Source organism: Lissotriton helveticus, chromosome 3_1 (genome assembly GCF_964261635.1).
Source record: "Lissotriton helveticus chromosome 3_1, aLisHel1.1, whole genome shotgun sequence".
NCBI lineage: Eukaryota > Metazoa > Chordata > Amphibia > Caudata > Salamandridae > Lissotriton > Lissotriton helveticus.
This window is the reverse complement of record NC_136061.1, coordinates 1,918,031,656-1,918,058,121: the sequence shown is the minus strand read 5'-3', so window position 1 is coordinate 1,918,058,121 and position 26,466 is coordinate 1,918,031,656. Positions and strand designations below refer to the sequence as shown.

Genomic DNA, 26,466 nt, shown 5'->3' with positions numbered 1-26,466 from the left:
AGGTGTATACAGTTGAATTAAAAACAGCAAAGCTCTCGCAGCCACAAAGACAGTGTAAAATGGGAAAGAGAAAAACAGTTGCAATACAGATGAAAGAAAGCAGCAGATCTCTGTGTTCAAGTTCTTTTTCAAATGAAGTTTAATTGGATCCAAGCTCAGCCGACACGTGTTTCATCGTGTTAAAGTGGAGTCAACACGACTCTTCAGGGCTGATAAAAATAATTAAAACATGTGTATAGTACATTCCAGTATGTCACATTTTGTACATAGATTCATGACACGGACGTGCATGAAAGTGAAGGTGACGGATTGTTACGTGCCTAGTGGTCGTCTTTGTGATAAATGGACCATGCGCAACCACAAGCACATCCTGGTGACGATGGTGCTAGAGTGTAGTTAACGGCTAAAGTGTCCTTATCTAATTGACTATTTAGTGTACTTATTGATAATATATATATACTTATAAAATTCACATCTTTTGGTGTTTCATGCTCACGAGGAACCTGCGTTTGTGGGGTGTCAGGGTGTGGGAGTGTTCGACAATCAATGCAATAGGCATGCCAGTGAATATCTCATGCTATAAAGTGGTAACATGTGTCTGAGAAAAGGTACATGCTAATCTCAGGTCCTACTAGTAGCAGTTTAAGGCATACCTAGTAGATAGCTTCAGGCATCCACGGTTGGATGCGGGATTTGAGCGAGGTTGATGGCGTATCTACGTTTAGAATGAAAAGAAAATATATACATGAGTATGTATATATAACAAAAGGGAGAAAAATAGGAGCGGGCAATAGGTGCGTTTCGCAGGGTGAACTAGATTTTGAATATAGCAAAGGCTCACCCTGATGAGAAATTGGCGAGTCTGCCAATAAGTATAATCGATCACGACCCTGGTTCCGGGTTTGACAAGTGTATCTTGCACCAGTAAGGTACAAAGTAAACAAACAAATGTTGCACGTCTGAATTCAAAAGGAGACTGCATGAAAAGGAAAAGAAAAACGGGCTGTGTAAAACCTTCCAGCAAACACCTTCTTACTAGACATCACACAGTGAGAAATATAAAGTCCGTCCTTTAGACGATCCGCATAGTACATACCTATGCACGTGTGTGTGAATAGCCGTACCGGGAGGGGACTCGACTGTGGAGTTAACAAGGTGGATTCTTGGTATGAGAATCTTCGTAGGTAGTTATAGGCTAAGTCTGAGAAAACATAAAAATAAAGATCAGACTGAGTGTTGTCTCCGTGAAATAACCGATGACTGAATTTAAAGCGCAGGTACACAAAACGTTGTGTCCTTACCTGATAGCCAGAGTCCCTCCTCTGTAGGTTCCCGGTCGCCGTGTTCCATGGACGGACACGTGACCGGAACCAGGAAGGCCTGAAATAGTGTAGGCAGGTCGTTGCCTAGACCACAACAATAACTTTACCACGTCGCGTCGGGACCGCCATCTTAGGAGTACCGATGTCGGTAGTCCGGCGCCTTAAAATGCGAGCAAAACCGGCACTGGTTAAAAAGACCGGAAGAGGTTGTAGAAGTCGGGGCATAATAACGTTAGCGGGGTTGTGTCTTTTTGCGCAAAAGAACAAATATATAAAAAACTCAAGCCGGATGACTGTCTTGCATGCCCTGGAAAAAGTCCAGTATATATGCAAAAATAATGACGTAAAAAATATATACGAAAGATCACATGTAACTATTTCATCTAAGTAGTAATTAGTGGCAAAAGGAATTGTTATTGAGCAATTGTGGGCTGAGCCGAGTCTTTAAAACGGAAACTCGAGTAATCATTACTCGTCCCGACTGTGGAAGGTAACTGTAATCTGTAGTCAAGTCCAACAAAGGGACTCAACCAAGAGAGCAAGCCACTATTTAGCTGGATAAGAGCCTAAACTAAAAAAGGGGGGAATAAGTAATTCCATAAAGTGATGAAATAATTTTAATAATTAAAATTAAAAAATTATTAATAACTGTGAGCGTGGTCAAGATAAAGTGGTGATCTATGACTTGAGCACCCCTGAGTAGAATTAAAAGATTCATGCTGTGAACCGTGACATTAAAATATTCATAGGTACAATCACGTCATTATGCCTATAAATTAGTCGGATTACAAATTATAACAGTTGATGAAGCAACAGTTTAGCATTGCTTAATGAAATACTGAAATATTCCAACCTTCACATCGTGGTAATCAAGTACAAGACAGAAAACAAAACTGCAAACATACGCTGGTCATGTGGCCATATTTACAATAAGATCGTTCATGCAGGACCCATTAGGTCAGACGATTCCATATCATTATTATAGTTGTGTCTTCATATAGCAAATATGCCAATCAAAAATGCAACATTTTGTGGAAACAGAGGGAAGATTAATTCCCTAAAAAGAACTGAAGCTCAGGGTCATAGTTAAGCCCGTGTTCCACGCATTGCAAACGCATGATCCACGTGGCCTCCCTACGCCTCAAAGTCAGTTCTCTGTTACCACCCCTAATATTAGGGGGGATGACGTCAATCCCAAAGAAACGTACCTTAATTTCATCCTCCAGTGGTTGACAAGCTGCCACATGCAGCGCAACCGGGTATTTGGGATCCCTTTTCTGGATAGCCCGCATGTGTTCGGCTAGCCTCTCCTTAAGGGGTCTGATAGTGCTGCCCACGTATATCAAGCCACATTGGCATTCAATGATATACACTACGTATCTGGTTACGCAAGTGATATTATGCCTGATGGAGTATGTGACCCCATCATGGCCATTGAATTTCTTGGTACCATGCTTACACCAAACACATAAAGAACAGAAACCACATTTGTAGAAACCCAGGCTACGTGTAGTGAGCCAATCTAAGGCCGAAGTGTTATGTGGAACGGTAGGGCTAAGTTTGTTCCTCAGTGTACATCCCTTTTTGTATGTGATGGCTGGTCTATCCGGTAGCCATTCTCTTAGTGTTGTGTCTTCCGTTAGCATTTTCCAATGTCTGTTGAAACTCTTGGAGATTGTTTGGTGTAATGCATTAAACTCAGTGATGAGTCTAATTTTTTGGGTAGAGGAATCATTATCGGTACGCTTCTTTAAACAATCTGGTCTCAAGGCGCGGCGAACCCTTTTCTCTGCTGAATTTAGAGTCCGGAGGGGATAGCCTCTGTTTAGAAATCTGTTTTTCATGTTAATTAGACAATCATCAAATTCTCTAGGCTCGCTGCAATTGCGTTTGGCTCTCAGGTACTCACCATAAGGTATAGCCTGTATTTGGTGTGTGGGGTGAGAGCTGCAGGCATGGAGAACAGAGTTACAGGAGGTGGGTTTCCTGTATAGTCTGCTATGGAGTTTACTGTCTTTGATGTAAAATTCCAAGTCTAGGAATTCCATCTTTTCTTTGCTGAATTGCATGGTAAATTGTATACCCCATGTGTTTTCATTGAGGTATCTAAAGAAAGAGTTCAAAGAGTCTATTGTGCCAGACCAAAGAAGGAAGCAGTCGTCAATGTAACGTCCCCAAAACAAAATGGAGTCAATATATGCAGAACCTTTGGGCCCCCAAATGAGGTCGGATTCAAGGGCCCCCATGAATAAATTGGCAAAGGAGGGAGAAAATTTCGAACCCATAGCTACCCCCTTTGTCTGTCTAAACCATTTGCGGTCAAAGATAAAGTCGTTGTTGTCCAGAATGATTTCCATCATCCGTAGTAACATCTTCGTGTGAGCCCACAACGAAGCTGAACGGTTGGAAAGTATTTTCTCCATTGCCTGCATCCCTAGTTCAGGATTGATGCTGGTGTATAAGGACACCACATCCATTGTGGTGTCAGGTTGCCAGTCAATATCTGACATCATTCCTAAGATGTGTTTCGAATCTTGAATATAGGATGGTAAGTTTTTCACTAACGGTCCTATAAAAAGGTCCACGTAATCCGCTAATCTCTCTGTGGGACCCCCAATGCCTGAGACAATAGGTCTACCAGGCGGGAATGGTAAGTTTTTGTGTATTTTTGGAAGAGTATATAGCCATGGATAGGTAGGTCTAAACACTTTCAGATACAAGTATTCGTCATCGTCCAAGAGGCCAGATTGTTTCCATTCAAGCAACAGTTGATTAATTAGAATGGTCAGAGGACCCATAGGGTTCTGAGAAAGTGGTTCATAGCAGGAGGTGTCACTCAGTTGTGTATAAATCTCATTATTGTAATCAGCCAGATTCATCACAACCACATTACCCCCCTTGTCAGCCTCCCTAATGATAATGTTCGGATTGTCACTAAGAATAGAGAGTGCAAGACGTTCGCCTTTTGTTAAGTTGTCCTTATATTTGAATTTGTCATTTAGGTTTTTCATGTTAAGTTTATCAATGTCCTCCAAAATACGTTTATGAAAGTTATCTATAACATTACCCCCAGATAGAGTAGGGGTCCACCTGGATTTGTTTTTCAGGCCACTGGTCTGACCATAGTCTGTTTCGATACTCCAGGCAGAGCGCCATTATCTGAATTTCCTCAAAACCCTTTCAGCTGTTTTTCTGTACAGTTGAATTAAAGATTGCAAGTATTGTGGGGCTGTTCCAGATTTAATTTTAAACATAAAGCTCAAGGCTTTAAATTTAACACGATTCGCCACTAAGCCAGTGTAGATTGCGAAGAGAGTCGGTAGCTGACACCATCATTGGGGCCCTACACAGCAACCTGGCAGCTGCGTTTTGCACCACCTGCAGGTTTTGTACTATGACTTTGTTTGAGACTAAGTATAGAACATTGCCGTAGTCAAGCCTGGACGTAATCAGGGCAGGGACTACAGTTCGTTGTACAAAGAGGGGTATCATCCATAGAATTTTCTTTAACGATTTTAGAATGGTAAAGCAGTTTGAGGCCACTTAGTGATTTGTTGTTTCATTGACAGATGGTCGTCAATGATGAATCCCAGGTTACACTCTCGATGTACCGGCTGAGTTAGGGTTCCCATTTTGGTAGGCCAGTGTTGATATCCCCAAAGATCTTGCTTTTTTCCTAGGATCATCACTTCAGTTTTATCTCCATTTAGTTTGAGTACGTTCTTTTGCATCCACAATGCGATTTTTCTCAGACCCACCTGAAGAGCAGTTAAATCAGCTCCCTTGGATGAAGTGAGCGAAAAGATTATCTGCGTGTTGTCAGCGTTGGAAAACAGGGACAACCCCGCCTCTTCGGCAATATCTGCCAGCAAGCAAACTTAAACATTGAACAGCAAAGGACTCAGCGCAGAGCCTCGGGGAACTCTATAAGGAGATCGAAGGAGGTTAGAGCTTTCCGAGGTAGAAAAAAACCCTGATAAGTTTGGTTAGCTAAGGAGTCAAGGAGGGTTGGAGCCTGAAAGAATGGCCCAGGCAGCTGCCAAGAAAGGGAAGACAGAGTACACGGGAAACCATCCCCTGAAACTCCCATGGTACAGGTGGAAAGGGTGCCATAGGGGGTCACCCAGGAGCCTACTGAGAGGGACATTGCCTCCATAAGTTACCTGCCTGGGCTTGCTGGATTGCAAGCCGAGGGTGGGCCCAAGCTGAGGGTGGGCCCACCCTGGAGGAGATCTGCAAGACACAGAAAGAGTACCCAACCCTAGAGGACATGAGACATCAAGCTGAAGCCCAGGTAGCTGGTGGCACATCTGGAGATCATCTATCAGGAGAATTACCTCCTGCGTACTGAGCCGAAGGTGCCTGTGCATGGGGCAACTTGTGTGTTGGCAGCCCCAATTCTGAATGGCCTTCCTACTCGGACTGGCTCATGAAATTCCCCTAGCAGGACAAAACCTTTGCCAGATGTGCTGGCTATTTTTTTTGGCCGCGGATGAAGATAACCTCAGATACATTGTGCAGGAGATGTCTCACCTGCCAGGCCAGTGGCAAAACAGGGAAAAGGCTGAAGGTTCCCTTGAATCCCTTACCTGTTGTTGGCACCGCCTTTGAAAGAGTGGGCATCAACATTATTGGACCCATGGACCCCCAAAACTGCCTTAGGCCACGAGTTTATTTTGGTTTTAGTGGGCCATGCCTCTAGATACCCAGGGGCAATCCCTCTAAGGTATGTGACTGCGCCTGAGGAGGTCTAGGGCACTGATGGGGATTTTCAACTGAGTAGGGTTTTTCCAGGAAGAGGTATCTGATAGGTGCACCGACTTCATGTCTACCTATGTGAAGTCCATGTGGGAAAAGTGTAGAGTAACGCACAAGTTCTCCACACCCTATCCTCCGCAAATCAATGTTTTTTTTAAAGAATCAAGAAGACTCTGAAAGGCATGATTAAAGGCCTACCTGAGGCCATCAGGCAGAAGTTGGATGTCCTCTTACCATACCTACTCTTGCCATAGGGAGGTGCCACAAAAGGGGTTTGTGTTTAGCCGACTTGAGCTCGTCTATGGCCACCCTGTTAGGGGACCTCTTAGTCTTGCGAAGGAGAAGTGGGAGCAAGCTCCCAACAACCCCCCCTGGATGTGGTTATCTACATGCTAGCCCAGGGGAGCCAGCGCCAAGAAACCGTCCGGTGAACGCAGCGCTCTACAAATCCTTTTTACATTACACATTACATTACATTATATTACATTCTGGAAAAAGGCCTCTGAGAAGTTCGAAGTAGGGCCCAGGTCCCTCTAAGACTGTTGGACAGGGACCTATGAAAGAGAGGAAAGGGGAGGATACCTCTACGGTGGACCTCAAGACCCCCAAAAATCTCTTAAGGGTTCTTCACATCAATTACCTCAATCTTCACTATGAGATGTCAATCTGTAGTTGAAAGATGATAGAGAGGAGGAGGAGACTTAACCTTGCCATGACCTTCTATCATTTAAAGAGAAACATAGGTCAATGGAAGGTGTTAATATCTGCCCAACCCTTGCCTAGACCAGCAGAAGTACTGTTGCCAGCTGTTGGGACAATTTACTTCACTTTTTCCCTCACTACTGGGCTTACACACTTGTGTACCCATGATAAAGATACTGGGGACAGCTTGCCTGTCAAATAAAACACACAGGCTGTCAAACAAAGTGATAGCCAGCTTTACGGAGAAAGTCTTTAACATGCTGAAGCTGAGAGGGATTGAGCATTTCAGTAGTTCATGGTCCAGCCCAGTAGTGCTGATATCCAAAGCTGCTCCACTGTGCAATACCTCAGAACTCAGATTTTGTATGGACTGCAGGGGGTTCAACTCAGTCACTTAGACTGATGCTCACCCTTGCGCTGATGAGCCCTTGGACAGATTGGGGGCTGGCAAGTTTGTAAGTACTTTTGACATTACTTCAGGGTACTGGTAGATAGCTGTAACTGAGGAGGGCAAACAGAGGTCATACTTCTCTATCCCTGAGGGTCACTTTCAAAATAAAGTGATGCCCTTTGGATTGAGCAATGCCCCTTCCACCTTCCAGAGGCTGGAGGCCTTCAGTGTACTTACTTGGATGACATAACTATCTAAAGTAGCTGCTAGGAGGACCAGTTGTTTTGCCTCCAGGAATTGTTTTAGGCCGTGCAACAGGCAGGTCTGGCTTTCAAGGCCAGTAACTGCCAAATAGGGCAAGGTTCTGTGGTGTACTTAGAACACCTTGTGGGCGGGGATAAAGTTCAGCCCATCCAGGCCAAAGTGAAGACTATCCTGGCCGGGGAGCCCCCAAAACCCAGACAGAAGTGAGGGCCTTCCTCGGCCTCACTGGATACCACAGAAGGTTTGTGAAGGGATATGACACCATTATTTCCCCCTCAATTGAGCTGACTTACAAGAAGCTGCCCAAAAAGGGATCTGGACAGAGGAATTTCAGAAAGCCATTGACACCCTCAAACAGGACATGTGTACAGCCCCTGTACTCAAGGCCCCTGGCTTGTCCCAGGAATTCATTAGCAGTGTTTTCCCAGTTAAATGAGGAGTGTCAAGACCAGCCTGTAGCTTTCATCATCAGATTGATGACTATTTCCAGGAGTTTGGGTGGTTCTCCCCACTTTCATCAGAGAAGACACATGTCAGTCTTAGGGTATCTTCCCCCAAACCTTTTTCCTTCATCCTCCTATTGTTCTGAAATTGTTTTTGCTTTCCTTGGAACTCTGTATACTTTACCCCTGCTAATTAGTATGCATGAGCTTCTGCCCACTCCCTAAAACATGGTAAATTTGGCTTAAAATTGCTTGGCACTTTTAATTTACTTATGAGTCCCTAGTAAAGTGGTATACCAAACACCCAGGGCCTTTAAATGAAATTCTTCTAGTGGATCTCACTTAAGTAGCTCATTAAAACATATCCCAGGTTTGCAATTGCAGCCTGAATGTAGTTTTAAACTGCCAATTTGACTCGGCAAAGTCCCCCTTGCCAAGCCTCAAATCCCCCTGTAGTGCATATGTCACCCCTAAGGTATACTTTTGGTAGCCCATAGAACAGGGTTTATTGTAATTAAAAGGTACGACAGGTACGTTTACGTTTTTCACTACAGTGAGGTCTACCTCTCCCATAGGATAGCATCGGGTTGCCATATTACATTTACTAAATGCTAACTTTTGATTGCGAATAGGTAGGTATTTCATGTTTGGTGTCCCGGTAATTGTAATTTAAAAACCTCTTTAATTGTAAAATTGGATTTATGTTACAATTTTGAAAATGCCACTTTTTCGAAAGTTGGAATTTTCCTGCCCTAGCTATTTTGTACCTGTACCTTCCTGGGTCACACTACTGGCTATATTTGACAGTTGGATTTGTTAATTCCTCACAGACAGTCACACAATAGAGTGATGAGGTGTGCCCGGATGGGCTATCACTGGAAGAAAAGGAGCTGTGCCTTCACACAAAGGACTTCACACTACCTCATTGTTCATGCAGTCATGTTGAAGCCAAGGCAGGGGAGGTAGGAAACTTCATGTACTTCAAAGGAAATTCTCTAGAAACTTCGCCTATTTCAAAGAAGACACCAGGTATAAAACATGAAAACCCTTAGATCCACTTTTCAGTTCACTTTCTGGACCTGCAAAAGGACTCTCAGATGACTACATGCTGTTCTGGCATGCTGTGTACTGCAGAAGACTGCTTTGCTGCACCTGGAAGGGCTGCTCCGCTGCCTGAAACCTGTTGCACTGCTTGAACCTAGGACTACCAGAGTGACTCCAAGGGATTCGTTGGCTGACATCGTGATCAGAATTTCAGGTACAGAAACGGTTCCAACAATCTTGAACCCACACTTAGAGCCAGTCTGAGCAAATCCTGTTCAGGTGTCCTTCGCAGAAGGGGTACCTGGCCTCGTGGAGCTTTTGTTGACTACAGTTATCACACTGGAGATTTTTGACTTCCAAAAAAGAGACTAAGTCCAGATGTAGAAATATTCACTACGATTTCGTCCAGTGACTCCCTGATGATGATGCTTCCTCCTTGGATACCGCCTGCATCTTTGTGCTGCTGGAAATTTCCCTTCTTAGACATTTTTTGTTTACATTGTTCTAATTCCGAAGGTAAGTACCAACCGGCCCAATTCACTTCTTGTAATTGACCCGCATTCTCTCACAGTTGGCCATATTGTTCGACTTTTAGCCTGTCTCACATGACTAGATGTCTTCAGTTGTCGCTGTGATCTTTTAGGCAATAGTTTTTACCCTAAACTTTAAAATTTCATGACTCTAGTTCCACTGATGGGATTTTTCACATTTTGGTGTCAAATAACTTATTCAAATTGACCCTATTTTTAGTTCAATCCTGTGCAGCATATGCACTGTCTTCAAGACATGTTGTATTCAGATTGTGGGCTTTAACTCTGCCCTTACTTTTTGATTTGCTACTTCAGTTGTTTGTTAAAATATCTTGTTTCCTAATGGTTCGTTGACCCTTCTGTCCCTCCTTTCTCTGTTTATTTTCCTCCCACAAAGCAACTCCTAACTTCTCAGTATCTTTCTACTGGAGAGCCATCTGTTAGTTCTGGGACATTCTTTTGTTAGTTTCACTGTGGAAACCATGTGTGCTTTTGTTCAGCTTCTCACTGTGATTCAGCACGCATTTAGCTGTCTCCATGAGGCACAGCAAGGACAGACTAGAGCGCTCCTGTAGCCCTCTATGAACACCCTCCAGTCCCCATATATACTTCGGCTGCTCTTTTTGTGTGACTTCTCCATGCCCTCATTATCATGCTCTCCTGCACGTTTGAACTATGCATGCTCAGGCGTAACGCTTCATGTTTCCGCATCACGCCCGCTTTCATGTTTGATAAGTCAAATCTTGTTATTTTTTCAGCACAGCGCCTGCTGCTTCACAGAGGCTACGCATCATGTTTCAGCTGCGGGGGGTGTGTCAACGTTGCATGGAGATGGCGACTGCTCTAAAAATAGATAGCGATGTTTGTTGGTGCATGCGCAGACTGTTGGTCAGTCAATCTGTGCGCAAAGAAGATGGTGCTTTAGAGTATTGTGAGAGGTGCCGGGAGTTGGGGGCTTCATCATGAGCCATTAGGACCGCTGAAGAGCACTACAGTAGGCACTGCAATTATCCTGACATGTTTCTGCCATGCAGAGTGAGACAGGATTGCATGGAGATGGCGACTGCCCTGTCATACCGCACAACTTTTGTTTTGTTTCCCTTGTCTCTTGTTCTGCCATCCACCGCTTCTCATTTCTCTTTACACTGAACTGTCAACTTGTACTTCCTGGAACAGTTGTTACAAACACTGACTCTCTAGCCCACCTGTGCCACTCATTCATCTTTTCTCTTCTATGCCCTCCCCTTGTATTTTTCCTAAACCAATGGGATTCCAGGAAAATTGAGGACAAACGCCTACTCGGGGTAGCATAGAAAGATGTTCTCTCAAATAGGGCAATCCTCTGGCAGTAACATGCTCAACTTGTGGTTGTGGTTTCATTTGGAGTTGATGATTATTTGACTGAAACTATGGATGCAGACTTATTAGTTTAATTCTGTCACATAGCATCAGAACGAGGAAGAGAACATGCAGAAGCAGGTGAACGCCTTAGACCTCACAGTCTTGTACTTGCCAAGTGCCATATTTACCCAGCCCGGGGAATCACACTCTGCATGCTGGGCTTGTAAACCAGTGCCAGGATGCAAAGTACCTTGATGGTTGTAATGCCTCAACTGTTTGAATGTATTACACTTGATGCGGGGTGTCACTTGCCAACTATGTAACTTGTTCTTTCAAGGAAACTGATTTGCCTGAAGGGATGTCATTTCCATGGATTATGTGGTCCAGTTATTAATTTAGATTTTACCACCCCTAAAGAGGCACTGAATTGCTTTGTGGACTGGTTGGATATTACTCTGTGGGAGTCCAGTATTTATTTAACTACAAGGGTTGCAGTTAGTCATGCTATTTTCATTTGGTGCTAATCAATTTGAAATATTGTTCTATTGCAGATTAGTACCAGATTGTGTGGAGTCCATATGCAATGCTAATTTAATGTACTCAAGTTAGATGGGTGCCTTTCACTATTACCAATATTGCTGTGCATATGGATAATAGATTTGTCAAACTGCATTCATATATATGGATATTATGTATTCATGCCATTCGTGTACAGTTTCATTCCATTATTTTGGGATATAATTTGTTATTTCACGTAAAAAAAGGTGCAGTTTCAGGTTAGTGTGTATGGGCAATTAATGCTGGATTGCCCTTCTTCAGGATCACTCTGGATTTTCTTTTTGCCTTTTTGCTTAACACACACCACATACATCCAAACCACACCACAGAATTTCAAATCATGCCACAAAATTCAACAGCACACTACATAATTAAACTCCACTACATACCACTCCTCAACACAAAATACCATTCCACATAATTACACTCCTTAACACACAATCCCACTTCACATAATTCCAGTACACTTAATACCACATCATTATAATCCACATATTTCCACTGCACACTGTGCCACATAATTCCACTTCAGCAATCCAATCCACACCACACAATTCTACAACTAACAATTCCAATTCAACCCCTATAATTCCACTACATACCACATACATGCACTCCATAACACATGGGTAAAACACATTGTCATTTACATCGCCAAGAGCTCTAACACAAGCAAATGTGGGACCTTGCATTTCCAATGCTTGTTCTAACTTGGTGTGGGATTGTTCTTGTGTTGTGTTTTCACTCACTTTATTACTGTTTGTGCACTACATAACTACATTATACATTGCCTCTCGGTTACGCCTGGCTGCTTTTGTGCTAAGCTACCAGACTGTTAAACACAGCTTCATTTAGTGACTTTTGTGTTTCACCCAGTCAGGTATTTTGGCTGTGGCTTGAGCAGGGCTGACACTCTACTCAACCAACATCCCAGTTTCTCACAGGGGATCAACATATGCTGACCTTGAGTACACTTCAGACACATCTTTGTATTTAGAAAAATAAACTGTACCTGTATCATTGGTCTTTTCCCAAAGATGTACCAAAATGGGCCTCCAAATACTTTTAGAGAAAGACAGTTCTGTATTTTAATGCCATATGTCTGTAACAAAACCATTGCCTTTCACCGTAAAAAGCACATTTCAAAACTGAGTTATGGCTCACATGCAAAAAAATCATTTAAATTTGCTTGCTAGAGTTTGCAAGGCAAACCATAACTCACAACTCATGTACTAAGTTATTGACCATAAAGACATGTTATTCCTGGAGGTGCCCACAAAATGAAATGATCTATGGGATTACAGACAAGCTGGAAAACAACTTTGAATGTAGAATTCTTGGTGAACCTAATAATGTGCTTCCCTGGATAAAAATATTTTTCTACAACAACTCTCAGATAAGCTACTAGCAGTGTATTATCTATTATATGTATTATGTATGTAATACATTTTGATTTGATTTATGTTTTCTTATAGGACCTGACAACTTTGCAAAGAGGATTTTGGAATTTTGAGATGCCCTCTTTCCTGCTGGCCTTCATTTTTCTAGGCACGATACTCATAGGAACTGTGGTAAGTTGACAGTACTAAACTTGAATTCTTGCACTTTTTAAATGTGATTGTTCTTTCCTTTTGGATGAGTTTGCATGAGCTGTTTAAACATGAATTATGACAATCTTTTGTGCCCAATATTTTTTAAAAATTGCAATTGTTTCCTCTGGGTGTTCATTTGTGTCTATGTGTGTAAAAACACATTATTGCAATCCAATTTGTGCACTATTTCAGTACAAGAATCTTTCTAACAATTAGTATGCAGTCTGTAAAGTGCTATCTTTATCTGTGCTTATGAAATGTCATTTTATTTCCTAATAACCTAATAAAAGAAAATGTGTTAACTCTATAAAGCATACACATCATACAAAAGTTGTTGAACATTGCTCTCCTAGGGTAAGAGCCAGGGATCGATTTCCTAGATGCTCACATGAGATAAATGTGTACATAATTACTGTAACTGGGAAATGTTTCTATAGATAGGGTATCATAAAAATCTGATATGGGTCTGGTCTTCTTGGACTAGTGTTGGAGAACCCTGCACAGGAGCGCAACATGTACACAAAGGATTGAAAACAATGGCAATTGCTCCAAAGAACTTTATAAAGTAACTAGCAGCCTGTCCCGACGTTGTCCGGGTTTGAAATAGAATGTGTGTAATGTGTGTTTTTGGCAAGGGCCATTTATTTTAAAATCTCGTGGTAGACAACATTTTTTGTTTCATTAGAATAGGGACAGAGAAGGCCCAGCTGCAGCCCTGGTTGATGTTAGCAGGCACGTGTAATTGGTGTAGTGATCCGCCGCCTGAGCCCGGCTACAGCCCTGGTTGATGTTAGCAGGCGCGTGTAAAGTCGTTGAATGAGAGAGTTATCAGCCGCGGGTAAATCCGTTTAATGAGAGAGTTGAGTGACAGCGAGTAGGAGAGGCTGCAGTAATTGTCCCCGCAGACACGCTCATTTGCGTGTTCCCCCGCTTGAGGCCCAGATGCAGGCCTGTTTGATGTTAGCAGGCGCGTGTTCCCCCGCTTGAGGCCCAGCTGCAGCCCTGGTTGATGGTATCAGGCGCGTGTAATTAGTGTACTGATCCGCCGCCTGAGCCCTGCTAGAGCCCTGGTTGATGGTAGCAGGCGCGTGTAATTTCGTTGAATGAGAGAGTTCAGTAACAGCGCGCAGGAGAGGCTGCAGTAACGTTACTTACCAGGCCTCCAGGTGAACGCGTTTGTCAGGCCCCCAGCACACGGCCACAGCAGACGATCTTCTGATTAATGTACGACCCACATGGCATGAAGGGCGGAACGTAGCACACGCCCCCAGCGTTTCTCACGCCCCCAGTGTGCTCCTTCATGCGGCGCAATTGCGTTCACATGGCATGAAGGCCGGACACACGCCCCCAGCGTTTCTCACACCCCCAGCATGCCCCTTGATGCTGCGCAGCAACGTAATTGGCACTTGTATGTACGACTCACATGGCATGAAGGGCGGACACACGCCCCCAGCGTTGTCATGCCCCCAACGTTTGTCACGCCCCCAGCACACGCCCACAGCCCATGATATGATGGCCGTACCACACGCCCCCAGCATTAATCACGCCCCCCGCCCACGCCCACAGCACAACAAAGTCACGCCCACAAGGGACTACTTGGCTGGCACGGTTCTTTTACCTTTTAAATGTATAGAGGAGTTGGCCTAACGGCTAAGGCGCGTGACCTTGGACCTGGGGATCTGGGTTCGAGTCTTGGTAACGACGCCAAACATACTGTGATTCTGGGCAAATCACTTAATCTCCCCGTGCCTAACAAAAATGAATGTGTGTCCTCATGTAACGTAACTGGTGCTATGTAAAGCGCTCTGATACCTGATTCAGTTCGGGTGAAGTTCGCGCTGTATAAAACTCTGCAAAAAAAATATATATATATGGTGGCCGTCTGCATAGCCTATGTTTTTCTGCTGCAACTGCCCTTTCCAACACTGTATTGGGTGTTGTGATTGGTGCTGTGGTTACTGAGATTACCCGCCTCAAAGGTTTGGGCTCTCTCTTTATAATATTAGTATAGATTCATGAGCTCTACAAATCCACTGATCTGTCCTAATCCATGGCACCCACAATAGATAACTGCGAGCTACTTAACAACTTTTTTACTGATAAACTGACAAAAAACGATGTCACCTTTAACAATCAACCCAAGGAAGATAATACAGACTGGGAAACCATGACTCCTCACCCGCTGGCTCATGTCCACCTAGCCACTCTGGCCTCCCTCTCAGAAGAACAGGTAGCTAAAGCCATGACTGAGGTCAAGGCAGGATCACCACTCGAACCCTGCCCACACTTCATTTTTTCCAGACTAGTGTCATCTCTATGTCCTCATGTCACACAAATCTTTAATCAGTCCTTAGAGCTAGCCTCCTTCCCCACCATATAGAAGAAAACTGTGGTCTTTCCTCTACTTAAAAAAATCAGGCTTAGAAATGTGTGATCCAGCAAACTATCATCCAATCTCACAGCTACCATATCTATCCAAAGTCTTGGAGAGATTGGTAAATAGACAACTCACCTCCTTCCTTCCTCGAAACCAATAACCTACTAGACTCTTCCCAAACTGGTTTTAGAACCAATAACAGCACTGAGGCCATGCTACTCGCCGTGTCTGACAATATTAGATCCCTAGTGGATCAAGGCAGACCATAGCACTGATCCTCCTGGACCTCACAGCGTCTTTCAATACCGTATCTCATAACAATCTACTTCAAATTCTCCACGAGAAAGGATTGCACTCGAAAGCCCTTGTGTAGTTCACATCCTTTCTGAAAAATAGAACCCAAAAAATTCAAATGGGCCCTCAAACTTCTACTCCAAAAAGTGTCAAGCACGGAGTCCCACAGGGAGCCTCCCTAAGACCCGCTCTTTTTATCGTATATGTTTCTTCCCTTGCAAACATCAGCAGGAAATGGGGCTTTGACATCTGTAATTATGCAGATGACATGCAACTACTGATCCCTCTGGATAACATACTTGCCAACGTTGACACTAAGAGCAACCTAACTAACTGCCTCACTGAAGTCACAACCTGGATGACGAGATAACTGCCTGAAGTTAAATGCTGGTAAATCCGAGATCTTGCTCTTCGGAGAGGCACACTCAATCTGGGACAGTAGCTGGTGGCCTCAAGCGTTGGGAACCGCCCCTGAACCCAAGTGCGTCGCAAAAATCCTGGCATCCTATTTGATGAGGCACTCTCCATGCAGGACCAAGTATGCACGCTATGCGGAAAAAGTTTTGCCACGCTGAAACGTTTCCGAAGACTTTTTCCTTGGATTTCTCTGAATTGCTGGAAGACGGTCACCCAGGCCCTCTTTTTAAGTCAACTGGACTACGAAAATGCACTTTATGTGGGCATGTCCAACTACCTTTTTTCTCACCTACAAGTAGTCCAAAACGCTGCTGCCAGACCGATCTGCTAAAAAAACAGGTACAGCTCAGCTTCCGACAGCATGAAGGAACTACATTGGCTAACGGTGTGACAAAGAGCCAAATTCAAGCTCCTCTGCTATGCTCACAGAAGCCTGCATAATACAGGCCCACACATCATGCAAGATAAAATGGCATTCCATGTCCCTTCACGGAACCTGTGATCGCGTCATCAGGCCCTGGCAAAAGTTAAACGCACCACCGGAGCCAGGATGGGAGATTGTTCCGTTTCTAAGTCAGCTGCTGTCTTATGGAATGGCCTCCCACTTGACCTACGTCTGAGAGACGATCACCTGCTTTTCAGAAAGAAGCTAAAAACCTTCTTCATCCCCAGATACTGAGCTGATTAGTCTTTAATATAAACAACTTATGACGCAATCAAATACCCTGTCTCATACACCTTACAAGCATGGCATGCTCCCAGCGCTGTGATGTCCTGATGAATGCTGCGCTTTACAAATACAAATACAAATACAGGGGAAAAGATTGTCTTTGGTCCTATTCTGTAATATTAATGGTAGGTACTCTACCTCATTTCATCATTACAATTTAGTCATGTAAGTTAACAAATGAATGATACATGCTTTGAAACCTATATGCAGATGCTTCTTCCATTTCATGAATAACTAAATGCAAAAAGTTGCCCATTTCTTGTAGCCATTCTTCAGTGTCTGTTGAAGTTTAATATTTTATTTTTTGTCAGTCCTGTTTCCTTCAGATAGTTGCTCTTCCTCTGTGATTAACCCGTGCTACTGTCACCATACATACAAGCACATTGAAGTTGCTAAGAGGCAGCATGCATTCTATACCAAAACAAAACAAAATAACCAATGAATTCTCACCTTCTCTCCCCAAAATATATTATCTATGCTTCCCTCCGTAAACAAATCTTAGAGTTGGTGTAAAACATAGGTTCTATTCTATGAATGTAAACTTAGTGATAGGAAACCCTTTCTAAGTGTGATACTTTTGATTGTGCCTTACAAGAGACTTGCTAACATTATACTTACATTATGCAATGCTTATAATACATTATTTAAAATACCATTATGCAGGGCTAATTTTTCGGTCACTCCAGAGACGTCCTTTGGTAGAAGGGTGCACTACAAGTAGAGCACCATTCTATACAACATGAACCTATTGATCGTAACCACGTAATTTTCTCTGAGACTATAGCTGTCTTTGGATGTGCAACTTCAATTCCACTGCTACCATTTTTTAATACTAGGTCTCACTCATAATGGGCGGACCGCTGCATAGGAAGTAGGTTTAGAACATAAATACCTGGCAACTTCCAATACAAGATGTTTAGGTTTCAAGTACCTTCTTGTAAACTTTGCCATACTCTCTTTAAAACTGGTTTCTACATATTTAGGGGCACATGCATTAAAGTAAGGAATTTCGATTCCTTAGTAGCGTTTTTTAAGGAATCGCTTTTAAGGACTCGCAATTCCTTATGCATGTAGGAATCGCTAATTAAATTGCAATTCCTACACATTCCCTAATAGCGAAATGAGAAAGCCTTCCCATTCATTCATATGGGCCTACAGACTAATAGGAATGAATGGGACAGTATTCGCAATTTGCAAGTACCAAATTGGTACTAGCAAATTGCAAATGCAATTTCAAGGGTGCTATGGGGCTTAAAGGTCACCCTGATGCACCCCATAAACATGCATGTGTGCACATGTGGCGCACAAATATGCCTTAAGGGCACATGGCACTTAAAAAATGCAATTTTCTGCATTTTTCAAAGGAATTGCAAATTACCATCAACTTTAAGTTGATAGTAATTTGCGATTCCTTAATGCAAAGTCACAATCTAAGGATGTGACTCTGCATTAAGGAATTGCAAATTGCGATTCCCAAAATGCATTCACAAAATAAGTAATCGCAAATTTTGCGATTATCTATTTTGTGAATGGCTTTTGGGTTGATGCATCCCAAATGACAAAATACCAGTCGCAAAGGGACCGATTCTGCGAATAGGCCCGGTTGCGACCAGTATTTTGCTTGATGCATGTGCCCATCTGTGCCTTGCATCTTAGAGAACAAAGCAATATCTACCACAGTTGATATACACCTCAAATAAATTACTCGTAGTTTGCTTGATGTCTTTTCAACTCTGGCTGGCAAATTATTCTTTTGCACGCCTGATGCCGATTCTTGCATACATCAGTTCTGTCAGTGATGCCCCATCAACATTTAAATAGAAATACAAATATTGTATAGAATGCTCTGCTCTGAAGAGTAACTCTAACAAAATTCTGTCTAGGGCCACCAATGGATTTGAACCCGGATAATGTAAACCAATCACAGTTAGTAGAGATCTCATATAGTTATGTATACAGTTCAGTGCTGGAAGCGAAACCAAATGTATATTGCAACAAAGAGTCCCAAAAAAATGTGCAAATTCAAGCCATACACAAAGAAACATTAGTAAAAAATAAGATAGGCAGGTAATACAGTGTTACTGAGAAGCAGCTTTAGAAATGACTCTGGAGCCAAGTGAGATTCAGTTCTCTGGATTATATTGATCCTACAAAGAGAGATAAATGCAGATGGACAAGCCTATGTTGCAGGTGCCTGAATGTTCAAGATGGAGCCATGCATCATGTTGAATGAGACTAAACATTATTGGAAAGTTCCAACCCAGCATGATTATAAGCCAAGGAAATAACAGCCTTGATCCATCTGGATAGAGTAGATCTAGAATACTTACTCCCGTATTAGCATGACCAAAATTGATGAACAAGGAATCTAACTTCCTAAAGATAGAAGACTTTTTCTGACTATTAATAAAAAATCCAGGGAAGCAATGAAAGGGTCAGATGATAACACATTCAAGAGGAAAGGCAGTATCATTTCCAGATGCCTATGAAATACAGAGTACATTACTGAATGAAAATTAGGCCCCAGAGATAAAACCATCCCACCCTTAAACATCTTCAAATAGTGATGCTAGCACTGAAGAAAATCCAATTCTCCCAGTCTCCTGGCTGAAGGTATGGCAACCAGGAAAAATCATTTCTCTGAGGATTCTTCCAGAGCTTCAAAGGGGAGACTCTGCAAAAAAGATAGGGCAGGTGGAAGATCCCATGGAGGAAAAAAAAAATCACATGTGGTCTAATAAACACAAATCTCCTAAAAATTCTGCCTACCAACAAATCAATAGCATCCAGGTTACGACAAGGGGATCTAAAGGCTCTGATGGCAGAACATTGAAGCTTCAAGCTGGAAATTCATATTTTGTGAAAATCCTCCTGAAGAAATGTCCAGAATAATTTCTAGGAAACAGTCCAAGGGGCATAACCCCTTCATCAAACAGCATTTATCAAAAGAGGCCCAGTCGTGATTGTAAGATCTTCTAGATGATTCTCTCTTAGAAACTTGATCAGAAAGTGAGACAGCCAAAGAAAGACCATTTCTAAGAAGACTCTTCCTTTTAATCTCTAGACTGATACCCGAAGACGCCCCAGAACCATCCCCAACAGAACTGAATGAACGATTGGAAAAGGGGCCAAGTGAAGAATCCATTCCTTGTCAATTGCCACGGAGTTAACAAGGGTGAAACAAGATTTTCATCACCAAAATGGAACCACTAGAATGATATCCAATCTCTCCCTCTGAACTCTGAGAAGGACTTTTGACATGAAGGGACACAGCGGAAAAGCATAATGGAGACCCCTTAGCCATGGCTGGAGAAGGCACTTGTTCCCAGTGACTGAGTACTCCCTGGTCTGGAAAAGAACCAAGGAACTTGAGCATTTGAGAGATCCACAAACAGATCTATAGCTGAAACCCCCACCTTCTGCATACATTCTGAAAAACCAGGGGATTGAGAGAAAACTCCTGTGGACTGGGAAATATTCAACTCAATCTGTCTGCCTGAATGTTCTGACACCCCTTGATGTGCACAACTCTTATAAAAAGCAGAGTCACCTCCTCCAAAGACATTATCTCTAAAGCTTTATGGTTCAGAGAACAATTTCTCCTTCCAAATTGATTTATGATATAAGCCTTTTCAATTACTCATCAACTTTCTCCAGTTCGATGAATGATTGGACTTCTGGGCTGACCAAAGTACCTGAGTAGTTGAACCCTAGAACTGCTCCTCAGCCCCGTCTGCTGGCACCCGTCATCAGTATCAGAGAGTTTGAGAGAGCAAAGGAGGTTCCCTGATCAAGAACAGCTGAATCCATCCACCAACTCAGATGAACTCTGACCACCAAAATTACTGGAATGATCATCTCATAGTCCTCTAAAGCTGAGACCCAATGTTGAAAGATGTGAAGGACTACTTGACCCAGGTAAAAGAGAGCCCAGAGGATGATGAACACTGTTGCAGCCTCAAAGAGAAGAGGGGAAAATCAACACAACCTGCTCTATAGAGGCATGCAGCTCAATACTAAAGAGCAGAAACAACATATTAATTACCATGTCCCCTTGGACTCAAAGCCATTCCCTTACTGACCCATGTTTAATCCCAGGAGGTGGTCAAGATGAATACATAACTTCCTTTTCAATGCAGTTGGAACAAAGACCTTGCCCATGTCTGTCCAGGAATTGGCCCCAATGAACTCAAGATCCCGAGAGGGTATGTGAACAAACTTGCTTCTGTTGAACAGAAACCCAAAGTTCTCCAATTCCCTGCAAGCTTCCTTTTTATGTTGCATTGTAATGGCATATCAATGGGAGTGAATCAGCAGATCATCGAGGTAAGGACAAACCCTATATCCCTGTTGTGAAAAAATCTATCACCGGAGCCAAAATCTTAGTGAATACACTTGGAACCATCGTTATCCCAATGGGAAGGCCAGAAAACTACCAATGCTCCTTTCCCACACATAATCTGAGAAATTGTTGACTGACAGGAGGTATGGGGATATGTAACTAGGTATCCTGTAAATCGATTTTGGTGTGGATGTTCCCCTCAGAAATAAGAGGAATGACTTACTGAAGGGAACACACTTTAACTGAACTGTACAAATGAATTTGTTCAGTTTATTCAAGTCTGCTATCTACTACGGTCATTCTGTATTCTCATGACGGTTTCTGCAATAAAACAACTCAAGAGTACCAACCCAGCCCCTGTTGACTTACAAGGACCCAAACAGTTGCCTTTTTCCTGGATATGGTAAACGCACTGTCTGGCAAGGCTTTCCTCCTTGTGTTGTTCCCTGAAAGAGGAGTAGGAATAAATTGTGGACACAGAGGAACGGGAAAACGGGTTATGCTGTATCCCACTGAGATCACCTGCAGGACCACATTGTCAAACACTCTGGGGATCCAAGAGGCCAGAAAATAAAAAGGCAATCCTCCCAGCAGGACACGGGCACCTGGCATAGTCCGCCACATTGAGGGGGATTGCCCTTGAAATTAGGAAGTTGACGATTGGGATTGGGATTCTGAGAATTAGGTTGAAATCTCAACCTTTAGATCTAAAAATGAGACCTCTTATCCTTGTATTTGACAAAACCCATCTTTTTCTTGTCAAAGGTTTTTTGCCTGAATTTGAAAGGCTGAGTATGATTATAGTTCCTGAAGGATTAACGCCGGATTTCTATTAATTAGCCTCCAAATAACTTATTCCCTGAAAAAAGCATAAAGAGAAGGCAATTCTTTTGAAAATAATCCACTTTCTATCCTCTTAAATGCAAATAATGCCTAGCAGACAGCCCCCCACTCCCAGCTAAAGCCATCGTAGAAGCTCCAAGGTCATCAAAAATATCAGACAGATGTTTCGCTTGAAACTCCATCTGTGCTAGCAACTGAGAGAAATCATTCCCCTCTTGAATGGCGGAGGAAAGTTACTGAAAGTCCTTGACCAAAGATTGAGAAGCGTACACTGAATACATTTCTGACCTCTTGGAAAGACTCAGGCCAACATATGCTCTTTTCAAAGTTCCTTCAGCCTTTTCATGAACAACAGCAGAGTCCACTACATCCTCATTCAAAAGGGCTTTATAACCCACCAAATTGCTCAATAGGGGGTCAATAGAAATACTATGGGGCAGCTCCATATCTCCTAAAACTAAAGGATATAATCTACCCAGGAATCTAGGAACAGAGATCCTATCAGGGACTCTCCATTCCCTTTGTAGAAGTTCTGAATATTGGATATAACAGGCAGTTTAGGTACTGCCCGCCTCTCAAAGTGATGGAAGCAATACCCACAGAAGAAGGTTCCAATGAATCTGTCATAAATTGCAGATTGGAAGACAAATAAGAAATAATGGGTTTCAAATCTTTCTTATGAATATGTTTTCCCCTTGTAGTAGAAGGGTTTTCAGGAAATCCAATATCCTCCATCATAATCTGATGGAGCCCAGGAAGAGACACAAGAACTGGAAGACACCGAAGAAGCAGAAGAATCAAAAGAAGAAGGTGAATGATGGGGGATTCCACTGCACCCCTATATAATTCATATGCCACTGGAAAAGAGCAGGATCTGCTATGAGAAGACCATTTGACCCCAAGCAGGATGTCTGCCTCAGAAGGACAAGAAGGAGACATATGCTGCTTTTTCTGCAATATTTTACCCATCTAGGCAGCTCCGAAGTCAAACACGTAATGGGCCTACGAAACTAAGAGTCCTATATATAGGGAGAAGGGTCCTTATCATAGGAGATGAAAAGAATACCTAGGAAAACAAAACCCACAGGAATATTCTAGAGTCATTAATTCATTTAAACATATACCAAGGCAACTCAACTTGGTGCTAACGGAAACAAATAAACTAAATTGTAATGCATTATATCTTTTCCAACAGTCAAATAGAAAAGCTGCCTTAGAACGGGTTGAGAGGACATCACTTGTTAATAGCCCCTCTTATCTCTTTATGCAGACCTGGCCCAGCAGACTGCTGCCCATGACGAGAAGTAAACAAACAGCAGCACATAGATATAAAAGGGTTACCTGGCAATGCAAGCCTTTCACAGTCTGCCGCACCTTGAAATGCTCTCTATGAGTGTAAGAGCCGCTTTGGGAGAGGACCGGCTTCAGGATCCCCTGTAGTGTTGCTATGCATCAGGCAACACCATGTGGGGCGCACGCGGGAGGGGGATTAGGTTTGTTACCCCTATTTATTTATTTATTTATTTATTTATTTTATGCGTTTTTATATAGCGCGGATTTTACCCGAAGGTGTCAGAGCGCTTCACAATAGGAACAGTGGTGAAACATGAGGAAAAATTACAAGTCAGCATGTTAGAAAAGCAAACGTTACGTTACATAAGGCAATGGTGACAATTGTGCATGTATCAAGAGCAAACAAAATACAAGAGGTAGCAAACGATACGTTACAAGAGGAAAAAAGTGACATGTGTGCATTTTACAAAAGCGTATAACGTACAAATAGAGGTATAATACTGCACTAGATGGCAGATACTCAAAACACAAGAACAAACGTTACGTTACATGAGGCAATGATGGTAATTGTGCATGTATCAAAAGCAAACAAAAAATAAGAGGTAGTAGACGATACATTACAAGAGGGAAAGTCAGGTGTGCATGTTACAAAGGAGCACACAATACAAGTAGAAGTATAATACTGCAATAAATGGACACCTGCATCCTAGAGTAAATAAAAAGCCCGCGCAGAAATAGACATGGTTATTAAGAATACCACCAAAGTATATGCATGGTGCCGTCTTTTATTTGCAGCTGCTGCGGCCTTGCGCCATTACACTGGTGATGATGGGGTCGCACTACCCACACGTGCACCTGCATCGTCAGTCTCCTGTTTGCAGCGGGTCACTGCCTCTGGGCATGTCTGGTACCATCATCGCAGGCTACCTACATCTCCTGGCTGCTCCTGAGTCTTCTGCCCTCCCGCCTGCCTGACTGCTGCACCTCGCGTGGGCCCAAATCCGAAGTGGCTGCATCCATCCCTTTATCTGCCGGCCCACCCTGATCATGCCAAGCTGCTGACGCAGGCCTCTGCCTTCGGCCCCTCGCCCTGCATGTGTTGCCTCATGGTGGGTGCCCTCCGGGTGATCACACCCGAGCTCTGTCGATGAGCCATCACCTGCTGTGGTGAGCGTGTCACACGGCACCCTGCCCGCCCAAGCTCCTGCTTGCCTGCTGCCTGGTCCAGCTTACTTTCACTCCTACATGTCAAGCTGTTCTTTGTTCAAGCAGAGACCGGGGACCCTCTGCCTGTGGCTTGGATGCTGCCGCCTGTATGTGCCCTTGCCTTTGCTTTGCCCTGGCCATTGGCCTCTGCCCGTGATGCCTAGTCCTGGCAGTGCCTTCCCAGAAGACCCCCTGCTGTGCTACCACCAAACCGGCCTTCTGTCCATCGCTGTTTGTTGCCACCCTTCAGCCTCACACGCCAGGTACCTCCAGACTGTACCAGGGCACCTCACCTGCTGCAGCTGCCCATACCGGTGCCACAGTGAGTGCTGCCTCACCTGTGTACCCCATGCCTGGCCTGTTGCAAGAAGTCTTCCATCCTTGAAGCCATCACTGGGCTCCCGCCGTCGCAAGCCCCCCACTGGTAGGTGTGGGTGGAACACCTGGAGAACTATTTTGAAGCTGTTGAGAGGGCCACAGACAGAAAACGGTAAGTGTTGTTGAATTGGGCCCCAACACGTCTAAACTACCCTGAAAAATGCTATCACACCACACATTATACAAACCTTGAGTATGAACGGTTTTTGCTTTGCCAAGCACAGCAGAAAGCCTGTGCAGCCCATATGGATCTGAACCAGCCCGCATCCATAAAAGAGGAACCCGTCAATACCATTCACAAAGAAATACCGAAACCAAAGTCAGACCCAGACAAATCGAAAGCATCAGGCCGCACCTGTGGGTGGTGTGGAGTCTGGAGGTATACTCGTTTGAACATTGGTATCTCGAGCTCAGTCTAAGTTTTCCAACATATCATCAAAGAGGTTCTGCACGGTCTCCCAGGCATGCTCAATGTAAGTGACAACATCCTGGTGCACACCCCGACTCTCAAGGAACATCTCACTCACCTCGTCACAAGGTTCAAAGAGACAAATGTGATTTCCTGAGGATTTACATCAGCTTCTTCAGGTGCCAGTTCTCTGACCGGGGGATTGGCCCTGATCCTGGAAAAGTGAGCGACATTCTAAGTGCACCAGCCCCTTTCTCGGTGTCCGGCATCCACAGCTTTCTAGGAATGGATACATATTATGGACGCTTCATCCAAAACCTCTCAGATCTCACCATGCTCCTCTGAGAACTCACTAAGTCCACCAACCCCTGGGTCTATGGAGAAGATCAAGACACCACCTTGGTATACTTTGATCCCCAGAAAGTCTCTCAACTGGTTGTGAACGCCAGCCCTACAGGACTCGGAGCTGTGCTAGCCCAACGTCAGAAATGTGGGGAATGGGTGCCCATCGCTTATGCTAGCCAGACACTTACACCTACCGAGTAGTGCTACCCCCAAAATGAGTAAGAGGCTATCGCCATTCTGTGGGGGTATAGACACTTCTACATCTACCTGTATGGGCATCCGTTCATGGTGTTCACGGACCACAAACCTTTAGTGCCACTATTTCGAGGGTCCTCATACAAACCCCCCCAAGGATTGATAAATGAATCCTGCAGTTGTAGGAGTTCACCTTCGCTGTAGAATACCGACCTGGCAATCTCAATCTGGTAGACTTTCTGTCTTCCCATGCCTGTCCAGTCATCCTCTCAGAGTCGGCCGATGCCCACAAGACCGAGGAATATGTCTGACTGGTGGTAGATCAATCTCGGCCAATGCCTATCTCCCTGGCTGATGTCGTAGAAGACATATAGCAGGATGAATGTCTACAGATTGCCATCTGATCAGCCCTGTTGGGAGACTAGCGACCTCTCTGCTGTTCAGCTCAATACTGTGCGGCTGAGGCAAAATCATAGATGGTGTCCCTGCATAATGTCTGCCAGGAACTGTCCGTGACCGGCGAAGGTTGTTTACTGAGAGGCCCACACCTAATGCTCCCGTACATTTTATATCACAAGACCATGCTCCTACCCATGGGCCACAGCAAGGTGTTGTCAAATCAAAGAACAGATTGTGGAGCAAAGTCTGGTACCCAGACCTGAACCAAAGAGTGGAAGGTCATATGATGTTGT

General features: G+C 43.7%; 1 protein-coding gene across 2 annotated transcripts in view; it reads left to right on the top strand.

Moving 5' to 3' along the window:
- The window catches only part of PTPN5 (protein tyrosine phosphatase non-receptor type 5), a 588,489-nt gene that overhangs the window by 226,768 nt on the left and 335,255 nt on the right, over nt 1-26,466 (top strand). For both annotated transcript variants that reach the window (XM_078684059.1, XM_078684058.1), the window contains exon 4: nt 12,829-12,924. In XM_078684059.1, the coding sequence (XP_078540185.1) occupies nt 12,829-12,924 (96 nt within the window). The remainder of the gene's footprint in view (nt 1-12,828; nt 12,925-26,466) is intronic.